Source organism: Tauraco erythrolophus, chromosome 1 (assembly GCF_009769465.1).
Source record: "Tauraco erythrolophus isolate bTauEry1 chromosome 1, bTauEry1.pri, whole genome shotgun sequence".
In the NCBI taxonomy this organism is placed as follows: domain Eukaryota; kingdom Metazoa; phylum Chordata; class Aves; order Musophagiformes; family Musophagidae; genus Tauraco; species Tauraco erythrolophus.
Window position 1 is genome coordinate 120,699,506 of NC_141465.1, and position 13,280 is coordinate 120,712,785.

Genomic DNA, 13,280 nt, shown 5'->3' on the forward strand with positions numbered 1-13,280 from the left:
CTCCCTCATCAGGTAATTATGAAAATGAGATCGAGTGTATGGTAAACACCATGTTAGTTCTCCTTAACATTGTACTGCGCACAGTATGCCAAATAATCCAGTATTTGTTTTATATTGGAAAATATAAAGTTTATTTATCTTTCACATCTATTTGTTTCTGAAAAGTCGTTGCTAATGTGTTATAGGTAGGGAAGTTCAGTACAAATATTAGAGGCAGCAAGCTGATGCCCAAGGTTACTTGGAAATCTACAGCTAAACCAGAAGCAGAACCCCAGTTTCATTGGTTTTCCCGTGCCATTCCCTATCTAATAAAACATACCTTCGTCCACTGGGCATGCAGTGCACCCACTACCCCTTTCCTATCCTCTGGAAAAATAATGTAGAGAGGTTGAGTAATTTTTCCAAAAGGCACCAAGGAGAAAGTCTGAGGACATCTGAATTCTTCACGAGAGAAAGGTTCAGGGATTCTGCTGTAGTCCTGAGGAGCAGAAGAACAAACTCAGACCTGTCAGTTGCCGACAAGTTCTACTGATACTCAGTTAGCATGGCAGATCTGAGTTTTGCTCCTCAAACCCACAGGCAACCCAAAGACTCATTTTAGGATGTGGATACATTGCAACTCTCAGAATGAAAATTTGAGAGTGAGCAAATTCTTTCTTCCTTGTCTGAGGTCATATCACAGAGTCATGTTTTGGGTTGTTTTTTTTTTCTCGGAAAGCTAAACCAAATACTTCTGCCTTTAACCCAGCATGGCAAACTCAGAAAAAAAAAAAGGGAAAAAAATTTACTCTTATTTGGTTAGTTTCCATTATTTGTGAAGTAAGGTTATGACCAACTGTGATGAACATTGAACAGCCTTTCAGCTTCACAATACAGCTAGAAAATAGAAAAGCATGGGGGAACAGAAATTAAGAGTAAGAAAGAGCACTGAGAAAAAAGATACCTTTGCGTCCCATGAAATTAAAAATGCATTCAGTGCTTTTAAGAACCATAAAAGAGGTACCTAATATGGACAGTTTCTATTCTTCATTGTTTCTTGCATTTCACTCTTCCTCTTGCCCTCTCTTTGGATAGGATCTGAGAAACCAGATTACGAGGCGCACAAGCTCTTCTAAAGCTAGTACCTCGTTCTTGGCAGGACAAAAGAGAGGCAGTTGGGTTGGCAGCTTTGAAGTTGCTTTTGGGCCTGTCACATGATGTCGCTGCCAGTAGGTTATCTGAGCTGTTGAAATAATTCCTCTTGACTTGGCTGTTACTGAGAAAAAGTTAAGCTTTCTTCTGTGTGTGAACAAGGTTGCACAAATCGCTCGAGTAGGAGATTTTATATGAAAAGAAAATGGGGAATCCCTGCGGCCTGCATGAGTGTGAAACGCCCTGCAAATTCACAGCCTGACCTGCAGTTCTGTAATGAAGTGCACAGCTGGACACGCAAAAGAAACTCTTGTATGGTCCAAGCTCCACACCTGTGGCCTGATTTTGATGCTGCTGTTTGTTCAGCATCCCTGCAGCATCTCCCTCACTTTTGAAAGGCGATCAGGGACTGATGTTTCCCTGCTGGGCTGCAGTCACAGCTGAGCCATCAGCTGCACTGAGCTCTCCTCAGTAAGCAAGTAGTATTTGGGCACGTTTTTCTTTTTTAACCTCAAAGACTGCACTAGCACACAGCACGGTCCCTCCTGCAGCATTGTTTTGGAGAACAGCGCTGCGTTCACTTTGCTGGTGTGAGCTTTTCAGCTCCTGGGGCTCCTGTCCCTCTGACGGTCTCTATTCCAAGCCACTTAGAAGTCAGGAGAGGTGCTTTGAGGTATGCCTTCCCCTTTAGTGGGTCATGAATTTTTACAGCCGTCTGCACTATGTCTTATTTAGCACTGCGTTGTAGAGGCATTGCAGTCACAAGTGGGCCCTCTGAAACTTCTTGTGCTGTTGGTGATGAGCAGTAAAGGGCAGCTATGCTTTCTTGACTACACTATTGTAATGTTTTCTATTTCTTCTCTTTCTTGGTTTTAATAATTTGGACTGTCCATACTTTCAGCAAACATATGCCATAAAATATCAAGGCTTGTTAGTTTTGTGTTATAACTTACCATTAAAGGCAAATGTTTTATTTTAAAAGACATATATACTTTAAAACTATTTTAGTAAGCATTGAAGGACACATCCTGCAAATAAGTGAGTAACTTTACTCAAATGAGTTGACCTTTCCATTACTACCCAACTGAGTGAAGTTAATCACAAGGATAAGTAGTTTAACGTATGCATTTACTTGGGAGATGAGGCAAAAAATTATTTTGGGAGTCATTAATTTTAAAATGGCATATTTCTGCTATATTACTTCAGAGCTGTGTTTTCATGAGAGAAGGAGGTTTCTAGGGTATTTTCCCAATGTTTTAATTTACAAGACCCAAATCCAAACAACTCTTGTGCTATATTATGCTTCTTGTTGGACAAAATTGGGTATTTTGATTGTGTTCCTTCGGAAAGTATCAGATCTGCATTAATAGTTTTTCTTGCGTACGTTTTACACGTTATTGGGCTTTGTGCTTGGTCAAGGGAAGAGTGATATCAGGGTAATGAATATTGTGATTCTAAATAACAATTATTAAAAACATTTAAAGTAAAAATGAAATTGCTGCGATCTTTCTGTCAAAGTCACATTTTGCCACAAGTTCAGTGAGAACCAAATACACTCAGAGAATGGGACTTGGCCATTCCTGGTGGGAAATAGTATTCCATGTGGTATTATGAGGTAATTGTGAGGATATCACTATGTTGATAATCCCAATATTCATTGTTACATTGCTGAGATCCAAGTATCACATTGTTTCTTGTTTGCTTAGTAACTTGTATTTTTGGTAAAAGGAGGGGGCGGGGATTGGCATTCATCAGTGTTCCGTAGTACATTTAATTCTTGGGAATAAAGGGCCATCTTTTCAAGTCTTTAACCAAGCCAAACCTGTTGTCCAAATTGACCAGGGAAAGAAAACTTGTTGCCTTTGCCTTTCTCTGCTGTGTTTTCTGCTCTGCCTATGGCTTTATCAACAGAGCTGGCCGAGCTGTGAAGGCACCACCCCAGCACTACAAGGCACCTCTGTTCTGTGGTCATGGCCACCACAGTGGTATCAAAAGACATTTCCATTATATCTTCGTGTATGTGCAAACCATCGTCCCCTTCAAGGAGCGGATGTGCATGTTGACAGTCCAGCAGTGGCAGTACTTCTGCTCCCTGCATCTTCTCTGGGATTTGCTTGGGAGTTCCTTGGTATCTCTTCCCCTTGCAAAAAGAAAACACAGGCATAACAAAGCCTGGCCCAGCTAGGGACTTCAAAAGATGGCCTGAAGTAGCTGTTTCAGTCACTAATAAAACAAGTTTATCAGTAACTGTTTCAGTTGTTTTAAGTGGTGCTGTAATTTATTCCAAGTACACTGAGATGTATGTCACTCTTAGGGGGTATCCTATCCCTCTCCATCAGTGACTGACCCTACGCTCACAGCGGAAGCACTGGATCAGACCATTGCTGCATTTGACACAGTGGAGGATCTGCTCAAACACTTCAACCCAGAGTCCTGGCAAGAAGATCTAGAGAATTTGTACACGGACAGTGGCCACCATTATCGAGGCAGGAGCTATCATGACAGGAAGTCCAAAGGTAGGAAAAGACACTATATACATACTTTGGGGCAAGACCAGGATATTCCTTCACTCCTCATAGAAATATCAGATATTAGATTCCTATTGGGAGTCACAGGGCAAGGTACCACCTATTAAAACCAGGGATAAGTCATTTAATCCTTTATCATTTTCTGACTGAGTAGAATCTCACCTGAGAAATCAGGCTGAAAACTGCCCATCATTATGATAAATTCACAAATAAAAGCATAGGCCCATGCGTAAAGGACAGATGGTTCTCAGCTTCACCCTCTTAAACATTGCTTTATGTGTAAGGCATGGGGGCTCCTAATTACCTGCACTATCATCCTTCTTTAAATACCCTGCTTAGGGATTGTTCTCTGTTGAGTGAGGAATAATTACTTTTATCACATTGTGCTTAGGGAAGCATCTGGTACAGACACCTGTATGTGCAGCTGGGTTTTTAGGATGCAAACATCTCACTGTTTTTCATTATGTTGGTGGGGAACATTATGGTTTAACATCTTTGTCTGTAATTGAGCAAAGCACACATTTCTGGGTTATGTTTCTTGTTTCCTTCTGTTAGTTCAAATCATCCACCAAATGGTAAAGGAAAGGAATGTTAAGCTAACAGTGCAAACCCATAATGATAAAGAAACGCTGTTTAGCAGAGACAGTTGTGCTCTGGGGTAACCATGCACTGAAGGGCCTGATAAAATTGCCCTTTATTTGCAAGTACAGATCTAGGAGGTCTGTTAAGGTTCTCCAAGATGACAATTGCTATAGTTTTCACAGAAGATCTGGAGTGAAATATATTATTTGAGTTCTCTTGTTAATATTATCTTCCATTTCCCAGTTGCGTATTCATATACATTCTTCTTTATAACTTTAAAATTATAATCACAGTTCTGATTCTGTGCAGTCTACCATTTGTTTACATCTCAGATCCCATCCCCTCTATGTTGAACATGTGCTAAGCAGGGAGAGAGGATTTTAATTATATGTTTGTAACTTACTTGCTATCAAATTATGAGGCTTTGATCTTAAAAAGGATTGTCGTGGTTTTAGGCTGATCCAGCAACTAAAACTCACACAGTCTCTCCTTCTCCAGTAAAGTAGAGAGGAGAGAAAAAAAACCCCAAGGAACTGAGGGTTGAGACAAGAACAGAGGGAGCACCCACCAACCATGGTCCCGGGCAAAACAGGCAGAGCTTTTCTCAAAGCAAAACAGTTTATTAATGATTACTTAGAAGGACAAAGGGAAACAAAAACCGATCACTTGAGAGGACAGAAAGAAACAAAACCAGATCTTAAAACCGACACCTTCCGCCCCCCCCCCCCCAGCAGCACAGGGGGCAGGGACTGGGGGAGTGCAGGTCAGTTCATTCCGTGCTGTTACTGCTGCTTCTTTCTTAAAGGAGAAGGAGTCCTTACACCCTTTTCCCCTGCTCCAATGGATCCCCTACCCACGAGGAAAAATCCACAAACTTCTCCAGCGTGAGTCCAGCCCACTGGAAACAATCCTTCCCCACAGATTGCTCCAGTGTGGGCTTTACCACAGTCTCGGGTACGTAGGGAGCTGTAGCCACTCGCTCCGGCGTGGGTCGTCACGCAGACTCCAGATGCCTCTCTGCCTTGCCGTGCACCCCAACACGACCATCCTCAGGCTCAGGCATCTTCTCCCCACGGGCTGCGAGTGGGTCTCTGCTCCACCGAGGCCGTCCTGGTTGCAGGGGGGCCGCCTGCCATCTCACCATCAGCCGCAGGGGAAACTCGGCTCCGGCACACCTCCTCCTGCTCCATCCTCACTGACCTGCTGTCGATGCCGCTGTTTCTCTCAGATCTCAGTCCTCTCCAGGTGAACTCAGCCCAGTGGGCACCCCGGGAGTGGGGTGCCCCCGAGTTCCCCAGCTGGCTCCGCCGCCGCCATTCTCCGTGGGCGGCGCCGGCCCGACGCAGGCAGCTGCCCGGCCGGGAGCCAGGGAGCGGGGGCAGTGCCCTCCTCCCTTCTCTGCTCGATCCTGGGCGAAGCACCTTTTCCGGTCCCTTTGTCCTGACTTAAATAGGGCAATTCGCAGAGGTGCCCTCTTGGCTCAATCCCGAGGGGGATGGCAGTCTGCTCTGGTGGCCAGAACTAAGCCTAACCCGGTTCCAAAACCGGGGAGGTCGCAGGGAGCAAAACCCCTCTCCTGCCTCCAGAACCACCCCCCCCTCCACATCAAACCATGACAAGTATATAAAGGCTGCATCAGTATTAGGGAGAATAGTGTCAAGGATTGTTCCCAGGCCTTGAAATCCAATCACCATGTTGCTAAATTGTCAGTCTGGTCTCTGCTTAGATAAAGCCCTGAGTACTCATCCAGCAAAAACTGAACTTATTCACTTTGTTCCCTTTTGGCAAGTCAGAAATTTCAGGCAACCACAACAGCTTACGTTTTGTGAAAGACGTCACCCAACTGCCACTGCATCACTTCCAGGATCAGTTTGATCTCATTTAGAAGTCTGTGAAACATGAGCTGTGTGTCCCTTATTCGCAGGCTGGATTTGGCACTGATAGACACGAATAGAAAAGAAATAAAGGATGTGTTTTGATTTTAATAGAAGATAATTAGAAACCTGGATCCTGTACTGGTTCTGCTCTGCAGATTTCATTTCATTCTCAGATCATATTTAGCCTAGTACTCCATAGCATTTGTGGCTTTATTGATGCTGATCATATAGACTAGAGGTATCAGTCTGATCTGGTAGTGCTCGGAAAATCCCAATGCATAAAGGTTTCTCCATTTAGTAGAAATGTAATTCAGCTTCTTGCATAATAAAGCATTGTAAAAAAAATGAAGAGTTTTCCAGTTATTATTTTAACACTCGATATATTTTAATAAGATTTTATTGTTGTTGCTTTGATTACAGGAATAAGAAAAAAAGTTTTATAACAGTTTTTCTTTTGTCTTCAAACTAAAAGCCAAATTCCTTGACTCTTAGCAGCCCTCTGGACAAAAGTACCTCACCACGATCAAATCCTTAAAAAAATTCAGTTAAGAATTTTTATTTAGTCATAAAATTCTGTCAAGATTAAAGGCTTGTTCTTGGATCATGTCAGGAGTAGGGAATAGCTTTAACAGTTCCTTAAATTAGAAATACTTGGTGACTTTTAAACGTAGACACTGTGGATCTCTGAGGAATGTTTATAGGCACTGGTATAACCTTGCAGCAAAGAGAGCAATAGATTATATCATCATTTAGTTCAGATATCTATCTGTTTCTACTTCCAGCTTGGGTTTTATTTTTTATCCTTAGTTAGAACAGCCCTGAGGCAGATAAGAACAATTTGATGTAATGTCTGCCTATCTTTCACAGCATTTTCAGAACATGTCATATAAACGTATAAATTAATCACTAATGATTTAGCTCCTATCTAACTCTCTGCCCATACCAAATTGTGCCACAAAATTGAGCTTAAGAGGTGGTGTTGCTGAACACCAATTCTTATAACAGGGATGTGTGATGATAGATGATGTTTATATGGTATTGTTTTCTTAATTTGGCAATGAATAATCTATGAAGATAAGAATCAGGGTCAAGGAAATAAGAAGTACAGTATTCTAGCATAGCTGAAACTCACAGAATCACAGAATAGATGAAGTAGGATGGCACTTCAGGAGCCTGTGAAGTCCAACTCTCCTGCTCAAGGCAGGGTCACCATTAGCAGGTTGCAAGAGATGGTGACTAACGATGTTCTCCACAGGATGGTGACTACACAGCCTCTCTGGACAACCTGTGTCTGACCACCCTTTGAACAAACAAACAAAAAGAAGTTTGTTTTTTTAAAAAAATTAAATAGGTTTTCGTTTGTTGCAATTTAAGTGCAGTACCTCTGTCCTTTCAAAGACGACTCTGGCTCCATCTTCTTTACTCTCTCCCGTCATATATATGACCTGGAGATATACACATACACAGATCGATCCCTCCCTGTATACCTCCTGCAAGAACCTTAAACATGAAGAATGCATTGATTAAATCTAAATGTATAACTCCATTCCATCTGCAAAACCTGATCTCACACCTCTACAATACTGATGCAACTCTACTGAGTTAAATGCGTTTCTTTCTATTTATACTGTTCAAGTGAGATATTGGTATCATGTCTGTCTCACTAATAACCACATGAAGTTTGAGGTTTAATTCTACATATGTTCAGTGAGGTTTGCTGTTAAACAGTTAAGTATGGAATGGCAGTGAAACCCAGACTGGCAGAAAAGAAAGGACAGAAAATAAAGGGGAAGATACACATTCGCATTTTCAAAATCCTTAAATGAAAGGCCTTGTATAAGCTACAAACTACAGCGTACTCCTCTTGCATGAAAATATGACAAGTATATGTTTCAAATAACCTTTGAAGCAGTTGTAAACATACTCAAAAAGGTTTGCTAGCCCTTGATGCATTTTAGAAACTCGGAAAGTATATGAATATTCAGCCTTAAGCTCACCTTAGACTCTTAGGAAAAAAGCAGGTCATACCAAATAAAGTATATCCTCTAAAGTAATTCCTTTTGCATTGCTGTAATATGTTGTAGCTGATCTCAGTGTCATAGTAATTTGGCTATTACAAATATACAGCATCTCTAAAAGGATATCACTGGCTCTTGGGTTATTTAATACTATTCTTAGCAAGAACACAGGTAGATATAAAAAAGAAAACAGCTGTGCTCTTCAATTGTGTTGAACTTCTAGACAAATAGGTTTCTATTCTTTTAGAGAGTCATAAGGAGCATTCAGATATGTTGGAAGGAAACGTCTTCATCCTACAGTTTAAATTTTTGAAAGCATAAATGTATTTGATTGATAATGTTAGAAAAGCTCCTCAGAGAGACTGTTGTAAACAGTTCCAACCATCAATTAAACATTATTTAACTTTTCCCACATGATTGTTTGCATTTATCTTTTGTAATTCACTCTGAAGTTTTACATCCCCTTGAAAAAGTCTTTGTAATTTAAAAAAGACCTCTGCCTGTAAAATGGCTTGTGTACAAATGAAGAAATAAAGAAAGGAGAAAGAAAAAGTTCACTGTTTCTCGTCATAGAAGTAGATCCAAATGTCTAGGGGATGATTCCTAGAGAAAGGGGTTATCTTCAAAAAAAAATTGTTATGATTTTTTTCACAAACAAACCTGAGAAGCAGGAACACATGTAGATAGATACATTCTGGTAATTAACAAGACTACACAAGCCTCTGAGCTCATTTTCTTTTTTGGACGTAGTATGCAAGAAGCCTTTGGCTATCAGAAGACATTAACCAGGTGGGACATCCTTGCATTAACATCTGTCTGCAATGACAGCTGTACAAGTTAAATAAATAAACACTTGCTGGCATAGCCACACTGCTATCTAGAAGGGGAGTAGCGAGATGAGACCACAAGTCTTCATGAAATGTTTCTGCTGTCCATTGCCAAACAGGTTCCCAAGATTAGGCAAGTTTTGCCATGTCCTTAACAATAGTTTTTAATTGTCACTACTTACAATAGTCTAGCAAAATTTCACTCAGAAATGTAATTTCTTAGGGGTTTGCAAACAGTGGCCAATAAATTACTGCAAATGTCCATGTGCTCTTCCTTGAAAGGTTCTGGGATGGCTGCCAGCAAGCTTCAGTACACCAGACAGGGAGTGCAGGCATCACAAATGCTGAATGACTGCTCATTCGTGGCAAATGTGGATATTCCAAGTAGATGGAATATCTTATAGAATCATAGAATCATACAATGGTTAGGGTTGGAAGGGACCTCAAAGATTATCTAGTTCCAACCCACCTGCCATGGGCAGGGAAACCCTCCACTATACCAGGTTGCCCAAAGCCTCATCCAACCTGGCCTTGAACACTTCCAGGGATGGCGCATCTGCAACTTCTCTGGGCAACCTGTTCCAGTGTCTCACCCCCTCTGAGTGAAAAATTTCTTCCTTATATCTAATCTAAATCTACCCTCTTTCAGTTTAAAGCCATTTCCCCTTGTCCTGTCACTATATGCCATTGTCAAAAGTCCCTCTCCAGCTTTCCTGTCGGCCCCCTTTAGGTACTGGAAGGCTGCTATAAGATCACCCCAGAGCCTTCTCTTCTCCAGACTGAACAGCCCCAACTATAGTAGATATATAGCTGCTAATTTCAAGTATTCCCTGTGCTTAAAAACCCTCCTTCAGTAGAGAACCAAGTTGTCTGTTACACGCAAACTATACACATTCATTCATTCATTTCACAATCTAATTCAGATCTACATCTGTACTCTTCCCTCTCTGTGACAAATGAGATTTTCCTTCATGCTTTACGTGACATTATTGTCAGTCGCTGCAGTGAAAGCTTTTCTTATTAAACTCTTTTTTTAAAATGCTAGTGAAACTTGCAGCATATTATTTATCACTGGAATAAGCCATTCGATTCCACTGATTTCAATGAAGCTATATCCATATATGACACGGATCAATTGGCCTGCTTTTGCTAGTTGACCCATACAACAGCCGATAATTGGTTTGCCAGTCTATAATGGGCCTGTATATTGTGAACCTTGTTTCATGCGGACAGTTGTAATCCCACTGAAATTCTCATCTTTCATTCCTCTAAAATAATAGTTGCTGTATTGAGGAGGTTTGCCTTGGCATTGTGATTCTGTGGTAAATCCAAATCACAGCATCTTCTCCCCAGGTCTCACGAGAAAGCCTTGGACAGCTCCCAAAGTTTTCAGGTGTATTTAACAAAGTGCTTATTGTGGTATCATTAAGCATGTGCAGTGGAACAGTGAAAACCCTCAGACATATGTGTTGAAGACTAAAAGCCACAGGGTTTTGTCAACATTCGGTGTGGAGAAGAATAATTTCATCAGTGTCAGTGCATTTAGGTGATTTAACCAGAGGAAGAAGGGATTATTTATCATATGTATGGGACTGCATTTTCCAACTCAAGTTTAACCCCACCATAGCTTCAGTCAGCTACAGCACTACTCTGAATGTCTTTGACTGCTTGTACAGTAACTCCACTCCACCTGACAGCCCTGGCACACACCTTAATGCTAGTGGAGCATGAATGCTGGAGAGGGAGGGTTCGATACATTCACAGGTCTCCGAGAAATTCCATACTCTACAGGAGGAATTTGTTAAAGCCAAGAGGCAAAATAAAAACAGCAGCTCAACAAACTTTGTTATGAACTGTAAGCCACACATGAAAAGGGATGAGAGTCAAACAACTAGAACTGGGCACTGGATCCTCACGTGACACACAATACTGCTGATGATGCACAAAGTATGAACAGGGGCAAGCTAACAAGTGCAGGCCCCTTTCATGAGTTCATTTCTTTATCCACTAAAAAGGGCACAAGAGTTAGAAATTTTAGCAGAATTGGCACTAGTTTGCATTCCTTTGGCAGGAGGCCCAAGGAGACATAGATTTCTGCTTGACGTCCAGGGGAGGATGGTCAGTGGCTGGGAAGTCTCTGCATCTGATCACTGTATAATGTGAGCAAGTCCCTTCAGTGAGAATTAGGTATTTTAACATCTTTGAGGATCTAAGTCTTGAGATAGTCTGTCTACATACAGGTGATTCTGACGACGTGGCCTGTCGTCAGCATAGTCTAGTGCTGAATGTCATGCTGAAATCTGGTTCCACACATCCACATTGCCTTTGTAACAGACCAAAATCAGACTTTTAAACCTTATCTATCCATATGGATAGTGATGTCAATAGCCTTTCAGGAAGGCCAGCAGACATATAGGCATCATGGCAGTTTAGTATCAATCATAGATTAATAGAATAATTTTGGTTACAAGGGCACTCTGTGGATCATCTCATCTAAACCTCTGCTCAGTGCAGGAGCAACCTCAAAGTTAAATTAGGTTACTTACGGTCTTCTCTAGTTAATTTTTGAATATTTCCCTCCACAAGCTTTTAGATATCTTGTCCCAGTGTTTGACCACCCTCATGGTGATTAGTTTTTCTTTAGAGCTCACTGAAATGTCCCTTACTGCAACTTGTGATTGTTCCTCCTTGTATTTTTGCTGTGCAAAGACAAGAAGAGACTGGCTCCATCCTCCCTGTAGCCCTTTTAGGTAGCTGAAGACATTTATTAGAACTCCCTTTAGTCTTCTTTCCAGACTAAACAAATCTGGTTCCCTCAGCCTCGCTGCACCTGTTTTAGACCAGCACCTTAACCATCATGGTCACCTTTCACTGAACTCCTAGTTTGTTCATCCTTCTTTTCTGCTGGAGGGGCCTCAAAACTGGACATGCTACTCCAGATTCAGGGTCACAAGAGCTGAATGAAGGGGAGCATTCATCTCCGTCACTCTGCTGCCACATTCTTCCTAATGCCACTCAGCATGCAACCTGTGTCCCTGCAAGGCAGACAGCTGACTCATGTTCAACCTTCTGCCTACCAGGAGGCCAGTGCTTTTTCTGCAAAGCTTCTGCTTAGTCAGTGTGTCCCCACTCTGGGCTGATGCATGGGGTTATTCCATGTCAGGCAGAGGAATTTCCGTTTGTCATCCCTGAACTTCATGAGGTTCTTACCAGCCTGCTGAGGTCCTTCTGAAAGGCAGCCCTGCAGCATGTGGACAAATTTCCCTAATGAGATATCACTGACAAACTTGCTGATGGTTCACATCATTCCATTGTTCAGATCAATTAATGAAGATCTGAACTTTGGCAGCATTGACCCCAGCGTTACCCCCTGGGGAACACTGCCAGTAACCAGCCACCGGTGGTACTTAGAATTGCTGACCATTTTGCTCAAGCCTCTTGGACCTTGTGATTATCTAATGAATTTATAGTTCACCTATCCCATTATATCTCAGCAGTTTGGGGGCAAAGACGGTATGGGTCACTGTCAAAAATCAGCAGATGCCTCTACTGCTTTCACTTCATCCAGCAAGACAGTTGTCTCATCATAACAGACTCTGAGGTTGGCGCATCACAATTTGCCCTTGGTAAATCTGTTCCGGCTGTTCCCAGTCACACTCTTGTCTTTCATATGCCTGGATGTTGCTTCCAGGAGGATTTACCTGTTAATTTCACCATGGACTGAGGTTAGATTGACAGGTGTGCAGCTGCCTGAATCCTTCTTGCCTCGCTTGTAGGTGGCCTTGACATGTGGTATAGGAATGCCACCATGGTAAGGTGGCTACTGTCTCTTACACCTCAGTTCTGGTCTGTGGTCAATGCATGAAAAAAAGTGTAAAATGTTCAGATATGACAATGTTAGGACCATGTATGAATTTGGAACAGATAAAGTATTAAAAGAAACCCTAAAAGACCGCTTGTCATTTTAAAATTAATCAGTGACCAGCAGCACAGATTTTCTCACCAATCTTTAAGGCTGTCCCTTCTGGATAAAACATGGTATTAGCTGCAGCCCCTGATTTCACTACTTACCTCTGATTAAGATCAGTGTTTCAAGGTAAGCACGTCATAGCACTATTTGAAATGAGATTTCATTTAAGCATAGGGTTTAAGGGGGAGGAGAGGGCAAACACTGTACCCCAAGTATTCAGCTTACTGCTCCAGTGCATCTTTTTATGTCTCCCTTGCCTTTAAATTGAATGATGCAGACATTCTGTAATAATACTTTGAAGTTATTTGCATCCAGTCTACAGAACCTTTTAGTTCTAGTTTTAAATT

The 13,280-nt window shown here is 41.7% G+C and overlaps 1 protein-coding gene across 2 annotated transcripts in view; it reads left to right on the forward strand.

The window, feature by feature from the left end:
* PDGFD (platelet derived growth factor D) overlaps positions 1-13,280 on the forward strand; it is a 146,222-nt gene that overhangs the window by 117,301 nt on the left and 15,641 nt on the right. For both annotated transcript variants that reach the window (XM_086613736.1, XM_086613730.1), the window contains one exon: positions 3,446-3,647. In XM_086613736.1, coding sequence (XP_086469862.1) covers positions 3,446-3,647 — 202 coding nt within the window. The remainder of the gene's footprint in view (positions 1-3,445; positions 3,648-13,280) is intronic.